The 16,772-nt window shown below is 44.8% G+C and overlaps 1 protein-coding gene across 2 annotated transcripts in view; it reads left to right on the top strand.

The window, feature by feature from the left end:
- The window catches only part of LOC311115239 (macrophage mannose receptor 1-like), a gene marked incomplete at its 3' end in the record, with an annotated part of 67,788 nt that overhangs the window by 21,818 nt on the left and 29,198 nt on the right, over window positions 1–16,772 (top strand). For both annotated transcript variants that reach the window (XM_084190439.1, XM_084190438.1), the window contains exons 9-17: window positions 1,223–1,336; window positions 1,698–1,813; window positions 2,352–2,500; window positions 2,915–3,114; window positions 3,545–3,666; window positions 4,162–4,237; window positions 4,906–5,059; window positions 7,699–7,737; window positions 12,752–12,915. In XM_084190439.1, coding sequence (XP_084046565.1) covers window positions 1,223–1,336; window positions 1,698–1,813; window positions 2,352–2,500; window positions 2,915–3,114; window positions 3,545–3,666; window positions 4,162–4,237; window positions 4,906–5,059; window positions 7,699–7,737; window positions 12,752–12,915 — 1,134 coding nt within the window. The remainder of the gene's footprint in view (window positions 1–1,222; window positions 1,337–1,697; window positions 1,814–2,351; window positions 2,501–2,914; window positions 3,115–3,544; window positions 3,667–4,161; window positions 4,238–4,905; window positions 5,060–7,698; window positions 7,738–12,751; window positions 12,916–16,772) is intronic.

Raw genomic sequence — 16,772 nt, 5'->3', positions numbered from 1 at the left:
CCCTAACCCTAACACCCCCTAACCCTAACACCCCCTAACCCTAACACCCCCTAACCCTAACACCCCCTAACCCTAACACCCCCTAACCCTGGCCCTAACCCTAACACCCTCTAACCCTAACACCCCCTAACCCTAACACCCCCTAACCCTGGCCCTAACCCTAACACCCCCTAACCCTAACACCCCCTAACCCTAACACCCCCTAACCCTAACACCCCCTAACCCTGGCCCTAACCCTAACACCCCCTAACCCTAACACCCCCTAACCCTAACACCCCCTAACCCTAACACCCCCTAACCCTGCCCCTAACCCTAACACCCCCTAACCCTAACACCCCCTAACCCTAACACCCCCTAACCCTAACACCCCCTAACCCTGGCCCTAACCCTAACACCCCCTAACCCTAACACCCCCTATCCCTAACACCCCCTAACACCCCCTAACCCTAACACCCCCTAACCCTGGCCCTAACCCTAACACCCCCTAACCCTGCCCCTAACCCTAACACCCCCTAACCCTAACACCCCCTAACCCTAACACCCCCTAACCCTAACACCCCCTAACCCTGGCCCTAACCCTAACACCCCCTAACCCTAACACCCCCTAACCCTAACACCCCCTAACCCTAACACCCCCTAACCCTAACACCCCCTAACCCTGGCCCTAACCCTAACACCCCCTAACCCTAACACCCCCTAACCCTAACACCCCCTAACCCTAACACCCCCTAACCCTAACCCTGGCCCTAACCCTAACACCCCCTAACCCTAACACCCCCTAACCCTAACACCCCCTAACCCTAACACCCCCTAACCCTGCCCCTAACCCTAACACCCCCTAACCCTAACACCCCCTAACCCTAACACCCCCTGACCCTAACACCCCCTAACCCTAACACCCCCTAACCCTAACACCCCCTGACCCTAACACCCCCTGACCCTAACACCCCCTAACCCTAACACCCCCTAACCCTAACACCCCCTAACCCTAACACCCCCTAACCCTAACCCTAACACCCCCTAACCCTAACACCCCCTAACCCTAACACCCCCTAACCCTAACACCCCCTGACCCTAACACCCCCTAACCCTAACACCCCCTAACCCTAACACCCCCTAACCCTAACACCCCCTAACCCTGCCCCTAACCCTAACTCTAACCACCCATTCACAACCACCACCCTCCCTGACGGTGTCCTGTGTGACTGTGTCTGTCTTGCAGCAGGGCAGGTGGGCTACCCAGGTGTGTGAGAACCAGCACGGCTTCATCTGTATGAAGAAGTCTTCCTCCCAACCCTCAGGGGACCAGGTGAACACGAACCCAGGCTGCAAACTGGTGAGTGGACTGACAGGGTCAGAGCTCGTGCTCTACAGCGCTGACGCTCTCTGGAACAGCCACATATATGCCTCTCCCCACCGGAGACCGGGGTTCAGTCCTCCATTCAAACCTTCCTACTCTTACTCCCACTTGCCCGTCTCCACCTCTGTTTCAAACTGGCTAAATAAAGTATAAAAATAAAAATACATCTGTAAATGTGCCAGATTTAGCCAGCTAGCTAGTTGTCAACTTTATTCCCTGCGCAGGTAGATAGATAATCAACACGTGAAGCCTTAACCCTAGACCAGCTCAACAGCCTTAACCCTAGACCAGCTCAACAGTCTAACAGCTGTTTCTGACCCTGTTTGTCTCTCTGAAGCATTGGACCAGGCACGGCTCCTACTGCTACTTTGTGGGACCGGAGACCAAGACGTTTGACGAGGCCAAAGAGACATGCAAGAGATCACAGTCTTATCTGGCAGATGTTTCTAGCAGGTAAGAGAAGATACTGGGATATACTTCTCTAGATCAGAAATGTGGGCTAGATGAATCTGGCTGGATAAAACATTGTCTCATGATAATGAGTTCAGGGTGGACAAAGTTCCATTATAATGTTTAAAATATTATTGTACTCAAAAACTAACTTTTTAGTTTTTTCTTAATTAGTCCACTGTTATGTGATCATAACACAAGCACCATTTTGACTAAAGGACAAAATGCTCAAATATAGTTTTTGAGTAAAATATGCCTTTAATCATAATGTTTAAATAATGTTATAATGATAATGTTTCATAATAATGTTCACAGGGTGTATAATGTTCTGATGATAATGTTAAATGATAACGTGTCCAGGGTGCATAACGTTATAATAATGTTTTAATAATAACGTGTCCAGGGTGCATAACGTTTTAATGATAATGTTTTAATAATAATGTGTCCAGGGTGTATAACATTTTAATGATAATGTTTTAATAATAATGTGTCCAGGGTGTATAATGTTCTGATGATAATGTTTTAATAATAATGTGTCCAGGGTGGACAATGCTTTCCTGATCAGCCTGGTTGGGTCCAGGGCAGAGCAACACTTCTGGATTGGTCTCTCCAACCAGAACCACATCGACGTCTTCACCTGGACCAACAGCAACAGGGTCAGGTACACCCACTGGAACGCACAGATGCCAGGTACGTGACAACCACAGAGATATATAATAATACTGTATGTATTGTAGCGACCACGCGTTTGGAAGCGCGTTCATCAACACCCCCAAGGGAGCGTGCTTTCTGAGGGGAGTCGATGGTGCGCAGCGGCAGAAAGTTGACGGTTCACCGCCCACTGTGGATGAGCTCACTCTCCCCGCCTGTTTCATTGCAATATTATATAATGATAATGTATCATGTCATTCTATAATATCAAACCTATTGTAATTATTTAGAGAAGAAGGGCAATGGTGATCAGATGTTTAGATACAAGATTATGTACGATGTCTATGAAGGAGTAGGACTCTCACTGCAGTTCTATAGTAGGAATCTCTTTGCTGTGAAACTGAATGTTGCTCTGTCTTTGTTGTTCTCTCTCTGCATCAACTTTGACCTCAGGCAGTAGACAGGGTTGTGTGGCCATGACAACAGGGACCCTAGCAGGATTATGGGATGTGCTGAGCTGCACCAATCAGGAGAAGTATATATGTAAACACCTGGCAGAAGGGGCGGGGCCAACACCAGAACCAATCACACCTGTCCCTCCCAGGTGCCATGAGGACTGGTATCCTGTGGGGACTCGAAACTACTGCTTCAAGGTAGACATCACTTAGAATTGAACTAATGTGTATTATCACTGCAGTAACAACCTCTAGTTGAGTTAATGCTGTTCCTCTTCATTTAACATCTCTGTAGCCAGGATCTAAAATATAACAATATAATATATGCCATTTAGTAGACGCTTTTATCCACAGTCATGCATGCATACATTTTACAGTATGGGTGGTCCCGGGAATCAAACCCACTATCCTGGTCTTGCAAGCGCCATGTCCTACCAACTGAGCTACAGAGGTTCTAAGTCATTTAGGATAACGACCTGGTTAGTCGTCATATAAGGATCTCTTCCTAACTGTAACGGATCATGATCCAGAGACAGTCTGTGTTTCAAATGATAACCTTTTCCCTGTGTGGTGCCCATTGCGTTCTGGTCAAAAGCAGTGCACTGAATAGGGTGTCTGTCTGTTCCAGTTCTTTACACAGCCTCGCGCAGACGAGAAGACCTGGTTTGAGGCTCGGGACTACTGCAGGGTGATTGGAGGAGACCTACTCAGCATCCACAGTTCTACGGACCTCCAGTCTATGAATCATGTGTACGTTCTTCAAACAACCTCACTTAAACACTCCAACACACACTTTTTTTTGATTAGCAACGATTCCAACACCCAATAATCTTCGACAGGTCTTATTCTAGGATCCAAACAGTCAACCTATTTTACCCAAGGCTTAGTAACATCTTTGTTACAGCATATGACAGTTATATTTCCACCATCTTCCAGTTTTCTCAAAAAAAGTCCAGTAGGTGGGCCACCAGACATAGCATTGATGTAATACTGCTAACTCACATCGACGTAAGTTTTATTCCCTTGCCATGGTGATGATATAGTATTGTTTTGGAGACTGTAGCCATGGTGATAATATAGTATTGTTTTGGAGACTGTAGCCATGGTGATAATATAGTATTGTTTTGGAGACTGTAGCCATGGTGATATGAAATTGTTTTGGATACCATAGCCATGGTGATAATATGATATTGTTTTGGATAACTTAGCCATGATGATAACATGATATTGTTTTGGATAACTTAGCCATGATGGGATTGCCTGGATCGGCCTGAGTGCTCAGGACCCCAACGCTGGCTACACCTGGACTGATGGGTCGCCAGTGAGTTATGTTTACATAATAATACTAATACTACTAATAATAATACTAATAATGTTAATACTACTACTACTAATTATACTAATACTACTGCTGATAATACTACTACTACTAATACTACTACTACTACTACTACTACTACTACTACTACTACTACTACTACTACTAATAATAATAATAATAATACTACTACTACTAATACTACTACTACTACTACTACTACTACTACTACTACTACTACTACTACTACTACTAATAATAATAATAATAATACTACTACTACTACTAATACTACTACTACTACTACTACTACTACTACTACTACTACTACTAATAATAATAATAATAATACTACTACTACTAATACTACTACTACTACTACTACTACTACTACTACTACTACTACTACTACTACTATTACTACTACTACTACTACTACTACTACTACTACTACTACTACTACTACTACTAATAATAATAATAATACTAATACTAATTATAATAATGTGTTGCTGGTGTTGTTCTTGAACCCTTCCAACTGAGCTGCCACCCATGTTGGCTGATGTTTGTCCTTGAGGAATGTTCATGATTGTCTGTAATAGGTTTGAAGTATTGTTGATCAGAAGTCTACCTCACGGGAAAGTTTATCTTACAAATGTGTTTGTCCTCAGCTGTCCTTCCAACACTGGATGGAGGGGGAACCCAACAACTACAACGGCGTGGAGTCCTGTGCTGAGATGAGAAACTCTTTCTGGGATGAAGAGGGATCCTGGAATGATGTAAACTGTGAGGGCTACAATGACTGGCTGTGTGAGATCCCTAAAGGTAATGTACTGAATGGAGTCTCTCAGTCTGACTGTGGCTGTGTGAGATCCCTAAAGGTAATGTACTGAATGGAGTCTCTCAGTCTGACTGTGGCTGTGTGAGATCCCTAAAGGTAATGTACTGAATGGAGTCTCTCAGTCTGACTGTGGCTGTGTGAGATCCCTAAAGGTAATGTACTGAATGGAGTCTCTCAGTCTGACTGTGGCTGTGTGAGATCCCTAAAGGTAATGTACTGAATGGAGTCTCTCAGTCTGACTCTGGCTGTGTGAGATCCCTAAAGGTAATGTACTGAATGGAGTCTCTCAGTCTGACTGTGGCTGTGTGAGATCCCTAAAGGTAATGTACTGAATGGAGTCTCTCAGTCTGACTGTGGCTGTGTGAGATCCCTAAAGGTAATGTACTGAATGGAGTCTCTCAGTCTGACTGTGGCTGTGTGAGATCCCTAAAGGTAATGTACTGAATGGAGTCTCTCAGTCTGACTCTGGCTGTGTGAGATCCTTAAAGGTAATGTACTGAATGGAGTCTCTCAGTCTGACTGTGGCTGTGTGAGATCCCTAAAGGTAATGTACTGAATGGAGTCTCTCAGTCTGACTGTGGCTGTGTGAGATCCCTAAAGGTAATGTACTGAATGGAGTCTCTCAGTCTGACTCTGGCTGTGTGAGATCCCTAAAGGTAATGTACTGAATGGAGTCTCTCAGTCTGACTGTGGCTGTGTGAGATCCCTAAAGGTAATGTACTGAATGGAGTCTCTCAGTCTGACTGTGGCTGTGTGAGATCCCTAAAGGTAATGTACTGAATGGAGTCTCTCAGTCTGACTGTGGCTGTGTGAGATCCCTAAAGATAATGTACTGAATGGAGTCTCTCAGTCTGACTCTGGCTGTGTGAGATCCCTAAAGGTAATGTACTGAATGGAGTCTCTCAGTCTGACTGTGGCTGTGTGAGATCCCTAAAGGTAATGTACTGAATGGAGTCTCTCAGTCTGACTGTGGCTGTGTGAGATCCTTAAAGGTAATGTACTGAATGGAGTCTCTCAGTCTGACTGTGGCTGTGTGAGATCCCTAAAGGTAATGTACTGAATGGAGTCTCTCAGTCTGACTGTGGCTGTGTGAGATCCCTAAAGATAATGTACTGAATGGAGTCTCTCAGTCTGACTGTGGCTGTGTGAGATCCCTAAAGGTAATGTACTGAATGGAGTCTCTCAGTCTGACTGTGGCTGTGTGAGATCCCTAAAGGTAATGTACTGAATGGAGTCTCTCAGTCTGACTCTGGCTGTGTGAGATCCCTAAAGGTAATGTACTGAATGGAGTCTCTCAGTCTGACTGTGGCTGTGTGAGATCCCTAAAGGTAATGTACTGAATGGAGTCTCTCAGTCTGACTGTGGCTGTGTGAGATCCCTAAAGGTAATGTACTGAATGGAGTCTCTCAGTCTGACTGTGGCTGTGTGAGATCCCTAAAGGTAATGTACTGAATGGAGTCTCTCAGTCTGACTCTGGCTGTGTGAGATCCCTAAAGGTAATGTACTGAATGGAGTCTCTCAGTCTGACTGTGGCTGTGTGAGATCCCTAAAGGTAATGTACTGAATGGAGTCTCTCAGTCTGACTGTGGCTGTGTGAGATCCCTAAAGGTAATGTACTGAATGGAGTCTCTCAGTCTGACTCTGGCTGTGTGAGATCCTTAAAGGTAATGTACTGAATGGAGTCTCTCAGTCTGACTGTGGCTGTGTGAGATCCTTAAAGGTAATGTACTGAATGGAGTCTCTCAGTCTGACTGTGGCTGTGTGAGATCCCTAAAGGTAATGTACTGAATGGAGTCTCTCAGTCTGACTGTGGCTGTGTGAGATCCCTAAAGGTAATGTACTGAATGGAGTCTCTCAGTCTGACTCTGGCTGTGTGAGATCCTTAAAGGTAATGTACTGAATGGAGTCTCTCAGTCTGACTGTGGCTGTGTGAGATCCTTAAAGGTAATGTACTGAATGGAGTCTCTCAGTCTGACTGTGGCTGTGTGAGATCCCTAAAGGTAATGTACTGAATGGAGTCTCTCAGTCTGACTCTGGCTGTGTGAGATCCCTAAAGGTAATGTACTGAATGGAGTCTCTCAGTCTGACTCTGGCTGTGTGAGATCCCTAAAGGTAATGTACTGAATGGAGTCTCTCAATAGACCACATGTAGCGCACTACTTTTGACCAGGGCCCATGAGGTATGGTCAAAACTACAACACTATAACAGGAATAGGAAGACATTTAGGACTCTGTCTGTTGGACATCAGTATTTTAGTGGACCTCATGTGCATGATGAGTAAACCTACTGGGACCAGAAGGCTTTAGCTTAGTGAGCTAACACAGTCTTCTCTCTCTCCTCCTCTCTTCTCCGTTCTCCTCCGTTCTCCTCCGTTCTCCTCCTCTCTCCTCCGTTCTCCTCCTCTCTCCTCCGTTCTCCTCCTCTCTCCTCCGTTCTCCTCCTCTCTCCTCCGTTCTCCTCCTCTCTTCTCCATTCTCCTCCTCTCTCCTCCGTTCTCCTCCTCTCTCCTCCGTTCTTCTCCTCTCTTCTCCGTTCTCCTCCTCTCTTCTCCGTTCTCCTCCTCTCTCCTCCTCTCTTCTCCTCTCTTCTCCGTTCTCCTCCTCTCCTCTCTTCTCATTACAGGAGTGACCCCACTACCTCCTCCCAACAACACCGTCCCTGGTAAGTCCCCTTGACAGTAACACATCCCATAGCTCTCAGGACTCCCTGGAAAATAATGGCAAGTGTTGATGAGTCGTCTATCATGCCTACATAAATCAAATGAATGAATGAATGCATGAATGAATGAATTAATGAATGAGCTCACCACATTAAAAATATAAATATTTTGGGGTTGCATTGTGGTATTCTAGTGTGAACTTTGGAACACAGTCCAAATGGCCTCAGATAAGTCCCCTCTAGAGTCTAAACCAAGCAGATAAGTCCCCTCCAGAGACCAAGCAGATAAGTCCCCTCCAGAGACCAAGCAGATAAGTCCCCTCCAGAGACCAAGCAGATAAGTCCCCTCCAGAGACCAAGCAGATAAGTTCCTTCTAGAGACCAAGCCGATAAGTCATCTCTAGAGACCAAGCCGATAAGTCATCTCTAGAGACCAAGCAGATAAGTCATCTCTAGAGACCAAGCCGATAAGTCATCTCTAGAGACCAAGCCGATAAGTCATCTCTAGAGACCAAGCCGATATGTCATCTCTAGAGACCAAGCAGATGAGTCCCCTCCAGAAACCAAGCAGATAAGTCCCCTTTCTAGAGACCAAGCAGATAAGTCCCCTTTCTAGAGACCAAGCAGATAAATCCCCTTTCTAGAGGTGACTCATGTGCTTGGTCTAGACTCTAGGGGCACTGATCTGCTTGGTCTATAGTCTGTAGTCCAGACCAAGCAGATAAGTCCCCTTTCTAGAGACCAAGCAGATAAGTCCCCTTTCTAGAGACCAAGCAGATAAGTCCCCTTTCTAGAGACCAAGCAGATAAGTCCCCTTTCTAGAGACCAAGCAGATTAATCCCCTTTCTAGAGGGGACTCATTTGCTTGGTCTAGACTCTAGGGGCACTGATCTGCTTGGTCTGTAGTCTGTAGTCCAGACCAAGCAGATAAGTCCCCTTTCTAGAGACCAAGCAGATAAGTCCCCTTTCTAGAGACCAAGCAGATAAGTCCCCTTTCTAGAGACCAAGCAGATAAGTCCCCTTTCTAGAGACCAAGCAGATAACTGCCCTTTCTAGAGACCAAGCAGATAAGTCCCCTTTCTAGAGACCAAGCAGATAAGCCCTTTCTAGAGACCAAGCAGATAAGTCCCATTTCTAGAGACCAAGCAGATAAGTCCCCTTTCTAGAGACCAATCAGATAAGTCCCCTTTCTAGAGACCAAGCAGATAAGTCCCCTTTCTAGAGACCAAGCAGATAAGTCCCCTTTCTAGAGACCAAGCAGATAAGTCCCCTTTCTAGAGACCAAGCAGATAAGTCCCCTTTCTAGAGACCAAGCAGATAAGTCCCATTTCTAGAGACCAAACAGATAAGTCCCCTTTCTAGAGACCAAGCAGATAAGTCCCCTTTCTAGAGACCAAGCAGATAAGTCCCATTTCTAGAGACCAAGCAGATAAGTCCCCTTTCTAGAGACCAAGCAGATAAGTCCCCTTTCTAGAGACCAAGCAGATAAGCCCTTTCTAGAGACCAAGCAGATAAGTCCCATTTCTAGAGACCAATCAGATAAGTCCCCTTTCTAGAGACCAAGCAGATAAGTCCCCTTTCTAGAGACCAAGCAGATAAGTCCCCTTTCTAGAGACCAAGCAGATAAGTCCCCTTTCTAGAGACCAAGCAGATGAGTCCCCTCCAGAAACCAAGCAGATAAGTCCCCTTTCTAGAGACCAAGCAGATAAGTCCCCTTTCTAGAGACCAAGCAGATAAATCCCCTTTCTAGAGGTGACTCATGTGCTTGGTCTAGACTCTAGGGGCACTGATCTGCTTGGTCTGTAGTCTGTAGTCCAGACCAAGCAGATAAGTCCCCTTTCTAGAGACCAAGCAGATAAGTCCCCTTTCTAGAGACCAATCAGATAAGTCCCCTTTCTAGAGACCAAGCAGATAAGTCCCCTTTCTAGAGACCAAGCAGATAAGTCCCCTTTCTAGAGACCAAGCAGATAAGTCCCATTTCTAGAGACCAAGCAGATAAGTCCCCTTTCTAGAGACCAATCAGATAAGTATCCTTTCTAGAGACCAAGCAGATAAGTCCCCTTTCTAGAGACCAAGCAGATAAGTCCCCTTTCTAGAGACCAAGCAGATAAGTCCCCTTTCTAGAGACCAAGCAGATAAGTCCCCTTTCTAGAGACCAAGCAGATAAGTCCCCTTTCTAGAGACCAAGCAGATAAGTCCCCTTTCTAGAGACCAAGCAGATAAGTCCCCTTTCTAGAGACCAAGCAGATAAGTCCCCTTTCTAGAGACCAAGCAGATAAGTCCCCTTTCTAGAGACCAAGCAGATAAGTCCCATTTCTAGAGACCAAGCAGATAAGTCCCCTTTCTAGAGACCAATCAGATAAGTATCCTTTCTAGAGACCAAGCAGATAAGTCCCCTTTCTAGAGACCAAGCAGATAAGTCCCCTTTCTAGAGACCAAGCAGATAAGTCCCCTTTCTAGAGACCAAGCAGATAAGTCCCCTTTCTAGAGACCAAGCAGATAAGTCCCCTTTCTAGAGACCAAGCAGATAAGTCCCCTTTCTAGAGACCAAGCAGATAAGTCCCCTTTCTAGAGACCAAGCAGATAAGTCCCCTTTCTAGAGACCAAGCAGATAAGTCCCCTTTCTAGAGACCAAGCAGATAAGTCCCCTTTCTAGAGACCAAGCAGATAACTGCCCTTTCTAGAGACCAAGCAGATAAGTCCCCTTTCTAGAGACCAAGCAGATAAGCCCTTTCTAGAGACCAAGCAGATAAGTCCCATTTCTAGAGACCAATCAGATAAGTCCCCTTTCTAGAGACCAAGCAGATAAGTCCCCTTTCTAGAGACCAAGCAGATAAGTCCCCTTTCTAGAGACCAAGCAGATAAGTCCCCTTTCTAGAGACCAAGCAGATGAGTCCCCTCCAGAAACCAAGCAGATAAGTCCCCTTTCTAGAGACCAAGCAGATAAGTCCCCTTTCTAGAGACCAAGCAGATAAATCCCCTTTCTAGAGGTGACTCATGTGCTTGGTCTAGACTCTAGGGGCACTGATCTGCTTGGTCTGTAGTCTGTAGTCCAGACCAAGCAGATAAGTCCCCTTTCTAGAGACCAAGCAGATAAGTCCCCTTTCTAGAGACCAATCAGATAAGTCCCCTTTCTAGAGACCAAGCAGATAAGTCCCCTTTCTAGAGACCAAGCAGATTAATCCCCTTTCTAGAGGGGACTCATTTGCTTGGTCTAGACTCTAGGGGCACTGATCTGCTTGGTCTGTAGTCTGTAGTCCAGACCAAGCAGATAAGTCCCCTTTCTAGAGACCAAGCAGATAAGTCCCCTTTCTAGAGACCAAGCAGATAAGTCCCCTTTCTAGAGACCAAGCAGATAAGTCCCCTTTCTAGAGACCAAGCAGATAAGTCCCCTTTCTAGAGACCAAGCAGATAACTGCCCTTTCTAGAGACCAAGCAGATAAGTCCCCTTTCTAGAGACCAAGCAGATACGTCCCCTTTCTAGAGACCAAGCAGATAAGTCCCATTTCTAGAGACCAAGCAGATAAGTCCCCTTTCTAGAGACCAATCAGATAAGTCCCCTTTCTAGAGACCAAGCAGATAAGTCCCCTTTCTAGAGACCAAGCAGATAAGTCCCCTTTCTAGAGACCAAGCAGATAAGTCCCCTTTCTAGAGACCAAGCAGATAAGTCCCCTTTCTAGAGACCAAGCAGATAAGTCCCCTTTCTAGAGACCAAGCAGATAAGTCCCCTTTCTAGAGACCAAGCAGATAAGTCCCATTTCTAGAGACCAAGCAGATAAGTCCCCTTTCTAGAGACCAAGCAGATAAGTCCCCTTTCTAGAGACCAAGCAGATAACTGCCCTTTCTAGAGACCAAGCAGATAAGTCCCCTTTCTAGAGACCAAGCAGATAAGCCCTTTCTAGAGACCAAGCAGATAAGTCCCATTTCTAGAGACCAAGCAGATAAGTCCCCTTTCTAGAGACCAATCAGATAAGTCCCCTTTCTAGAGACCAAGCAGATAAGTCCCCTTTCTAGAGACCAAGCAGATAAGTCCCCTTTCTAGAGACCAAGCAGATAAGTCCCCTTTCTAGAGACCAAGCAGATAAGTCCCCTTTCTAGAGACCAAGCAGATAAGTCCCATTTCTAGAGACCAAGCAGATAAGTCCCCTTTCTAGAGACCAAGCAGATAAGTCCCCTTTCTAGAGACCAAGCAGATAAGTCCCATTTCTAGAGACCAAGCAGATAAGTCCCCTTTCTAGAGACCAAGCAGATAAGTCCCCTTTCTAGAGACCAAGCAGATAAGTCCCCTTTCTAGAGACCAAGCAGATAAGTCCCCTTTCTAGAGACCAAGCAGATAAGTCCCCTTTCTAGAGACCAAGCAGATAAATCCCCTTTCTAGAGGGGACTCATGTGCTTGGTCTAGACTCTAGGGGCACTGATCTGCTTGGTCTGTAGTCTGTAGTCCAGACCAAGCAGATAAGTCCCCTTTCTAGAGACCAAGCAGATAAGTCCCCTTTCTAGAGACCAATCAGATAAGTCCCCTTTCTAGAGACCAAGCAGATAAGTCCCCTTTCTAGAGACCAAGCAGATAAGTCCCATTTCTAGAGACCAAGCAGATAAGTCCCCTTTCTAGAGACCAAGCAGATAAGTCCCCTTTCTAGAGACCAAGCAGACAAGTCCCATTTCTAGAGACCAAGCAGATAAGTCCCCTTTCTAGAGACCAAGCAGATAAGTCCCCTTTCTAGAGACCAAGCAGATAAGTCCCCTTTCTAGAGACCAAGCAGATAAGTCCCCTTTCTAGAGACCAAGCAGATAAGTCCCCTTTCTAGAGACCAAGCAGATAAGTCCCCTTTCTAGAGACCAAGCAGATAAATCCCCTTTCTAGAGGGGACTCATGTGCTTGGTCTAGACTCTAGGGGCACTGATCTGCTTGGTCTGTAGTCTGTAGTCCAGACCAAGCAAATAAGTCCTCTCTGGAGTCTCCAAGCAGAGATGATTCAGATTCAGACTGATATGAGTATTTTCTAATCCTGTCTAGAGTATAATGTGACAGAGGATGGCTGGCTGGAGTACGGAGGCTCTCAATATTACTTTAATACTGAAATGCTGGCCATGGAGGATGCCAGATACTACTGTCAGCAGAGGCATGGGGACCTCGTAGTTATCAACGGACAAAACGAAAATACATTTCTGTGGAAAAAGGTAAACACCTATAGTTTCGTTATAGTCCTGCCTTTAAACACATTGGCAGAGCTATATACACTGAGTGCACAAAAACATTAAGAACACCATTCTAATATTGAGTTGCACCCCCTTTTTCCCTCAATTCGTCGGGGCTTGGACTCTACATGGTGTCGAAATCCATATCTCAATTGTCTCCAGGCTTAAAAATCTTTATTTAACCTGTCTCCTCCCCTTCATCTACACTGATATAAGTGGATTAAACAAATTACATCAATAAGGGATCATATCTTTCACCTGGATTCACCTGGTCAGTCTATGTCATGGAAAGAGCAGGTTTTCTTACTGTTTTGTGCACTCTGTGTGTGTGAGAGAGAAGAGAGAGGGAGAGAGAGATGCTCAGCAGGCTCTGCTCACACTTACTGGTCTGAGGCCAAACCACACGACTAACAACATTGGACACTTTATGGAGCACAAAGCCATCACTATTTCATCCTGGAATATCCAAGGCCTGAGGTCATCTGCCTTTGGCCTAAAGAGTAGGAACCTGGACTTCACCAAATAAATCAGAAATAAAGACATTGTCATCCTACAAGAAACATGGTATAGAGGAGACGGACCCACTGGTTGCCCTCTAGGTTACAGAGAGCTGGTAGTCCAATCCACCAAACTACCAGGAGTAAAACAGGGAAGGGACTCCGGGGGTATGCTAATTTGGTATAGAGCAGACCTAACTCACTCTATTCAATTAATCAAAACAGGAACATTTTACATTTGGCTAGAAATTCTAAAGGAAATTATCTCAACAGAGAAATATATCCTCCTGTGTGCTACCTATATCCCCCCACTAGAATCCCCATACTTTAATGAAGACAGCTTCTCCATCCTGGATGGGGAATTCAATCACTTCCAGTCCCAGGGACATGTACTAGTCTGTGGTGACCTAAATGCCAGAACTGGACAAGAACCTGACACCCTCAGCACACAGGGGGACAAACACCTACCTGGAGGTGACAGCATTCCCTCCCAATATGCCCCCCTAGGCACAACTATAACAACATAACCAATAAAAACGGGTCACGACTCCAGCAGCTCTGTCGCATTCTGGGTATGTACATAGTCAATGGTAGGCTTCGAGGGGACTCCTATGGTAGGTACACCTATAGCTCATCTCTTGGAAGTAGTACTGTAGACTACTTTATCACTGACCTCAACCCAGAGTCTCTCAGAGTGTTCATAGTCAGCTCACTGACACCCCTATCAGACCACAGCAAAATCACAGTCTACTTGAACAGAGCAATACTCAATCATGGGGCATCAAAGCCAAAGGAACTGAATAATATTAAGAAATGCTATATATGGAAGGAAAGTAGTGTGGAAACCTACCAGAAAACAATTAGGCAACAACAAATTAAATCCCTTTTAGACAACTTCCTGGACAAAACATTTCACTGTAATAGTGAAGGTGTAAACTTGGCAGTAGAAAACCTGAACAGTATATTTGACCTCTCAGCTTCCCTATCAAATCAAACAATTTCAAGCAGACAACCTAAGAAAATTAACAGCAATGACAAAATGGTTTGATGAAGAATGCAAAAACCTAAGAAAGAAATTGAGAAACCTATCCAACCAAAAACATAGAGACCCAGAAAACCTGAACCTACGCCTTCACTATGGTGAATCACTAAAACAATACAGAAATACACTACGGAAAAAGAAGGAACAGCATGTCAGAAATCAGCTCAATGTAATTGAAGAATCCATAGACTCTAACCACTTCTGGGAAAATTGGAAAACACTAAACAAACAACAACACGAAGAGCTATCTATCCAAAACGGAGATGTATGGGTAAACCACTTCTCCAATCTTTTCGGCCCTATATCAAAGAACAAACAAAAAAAACATATACATGATCAAATACAAATCTTAGAATCAACTATTAAAGACTACCAGAACCCACTGGATTCTCCAATTACATTGAATGAACTACAGGACAAAATACAAACCCTCCAACCCAAAAAGACCTGTGGTGTTGATGGTATCCTCAATGAAATGATAAAATATACAGAACACAAATTCTAATTGGCTATACTTAAACTCTTTAACATCATCCTTAGCTCTGGCATCTTCCCCAATATTTGGAACCAAGGACTGATAACCCCAATCCACAAAAGTGGAGTCAAATTTGACCCCAATAACTACCGTGGGAAATGTTTCAACAGCAACCTTGGGAAAATCCTCTGCATTATCATTAACAGCAGACTAGTTCATTTCCTCAGTGAAAACAATGTACTGAGCAAATGTCAAATTGGCTTTCTACCAAATTACCGTATGACAGACCACGTATTCACACTGCACACCCTAACTGACAAACAAACCAACCAAAATAAAGGCAAAGTCTTCTCATGCTTTGTTGATTTCAAAAACCCAATTTGGCATGAGGGTCTGCTATACAAATTGATGGAAAGTGGTGTTGGGGGAAAAACATACAAAATTAAAATCCATGTCCACAAACAACAAGTGTGTGGTTAAAATTGGCAAAAAACACACACATTTCTTTCCACAGGGCCGTGGGGTGAGACAGGAATGCAGCTTAAGCCCCACCCTCTTCAACATATATATCAACGAATTGGCGAGGGCACTAGAACAGTCTGCAGCACCCGGCCTCACCCTACTAGAATCTGAAGTCAAATGTTTACTGTTTGCTGATGATCTGGTGCTTCTGTCACCAACCAAGGATGGCCTACAGCAGCACCTAGATCTTTTGCACAGATTCTGTCAGACCTGGGCCTGACAGTAAATCTCAGTAAGACAAAAATAGGACCACAAATACAAATTCCATCTAGACACCGCTGCCCTAAAGCACACAAAAAACGATACATACCTCGGCCTAAACATCAGCGCCACAGGTAACTTCCACAAAGCTGTGAACGATCTGAGAGACAAGGCAAGAAGGGCCTTCTATGCCATCAAAAGGAACATAACATTTGACATACCAATTAGGATCTGGCTAAAAATACTTAAATCAGTTATAGAACCCATTGCCCTTTATGGTTGTGAGGTCTGGGGTCTGCTCACCAACCAAGAATTCACAAAATGGGACAAACACCAAAATGAGACTCTGCATGCAGAATTCTACAAAAATATCCTCCATGTACAACGAAAAACACCAAATAATGCATGCAGAGCAGAATTAGGTCAATACCCGCTAATTATCAAAATCCAGAAAAGGGACGTTAAATTCTTCAACCACCTTAAAGGAAGCGATTCCCAAACCTTCCATAACAAAGCCATCACCTACAGAGAGATGAACCTGGAGAAGAGTCCTCTAAGCAAGCTGGTCCTGGGGCTCTGTTCACAAACACAAACAGACCCCACAGAGCCCCAGGACAGCAACACAATTAGACCCAACCAAATCATGAGAAAACAAAAAGATAATTACTTGACACATTTGAAATAATTAACAAAAAAACATCGCAAACTAGAATGCTATTTGGCGCTAAACGAAGCGTACACAGTGGCAGAATACCTGACCACTGTGACTGACCCAAACTTAAGGAAAGCTTAGACTATGTACAGACTCAGTGAGCATAGCCTTGCTATTGAGAAAGGCCGCCGTAGGCAGACCTGGCTCTCAAGAGAAGACAGGCTATGTGCACACTGCCCACAAAATGAGGTGGAAACTGAGCTGCACTTCCTAACCTCCTGCCAAATGTATGACCATATTAGAGACACATATTTCCCTCAGATTACACAGACCAACAAAGATCTCGAAAACAAATCCAATTTTGATAAACTCCCATATCTACTGGGTGAAAAACCACAGTGTGCCATCACAGCAGCAAGATTTGTGACCTGTTGCCACAAGAAAAGGGCA

The sequence above is a fragment of the Coregonus lavaretus genome, assembly GCF_964263955.1.
Source record: "Coregonus lavaretus genome assembly, contig: HAP1_SCAFFOLD_361, whole genome shotgun sequence".
NCBI classification, from domain to species: Eukaryota; Metazoa; Chordata; class Actinopteri; order Salmoniformes; family Salmonidae; genus Coregonus; species Coregonus lavaretus.
This window is presented reverse-complemented; position numbering and strand designations above follow the sequence as displayed.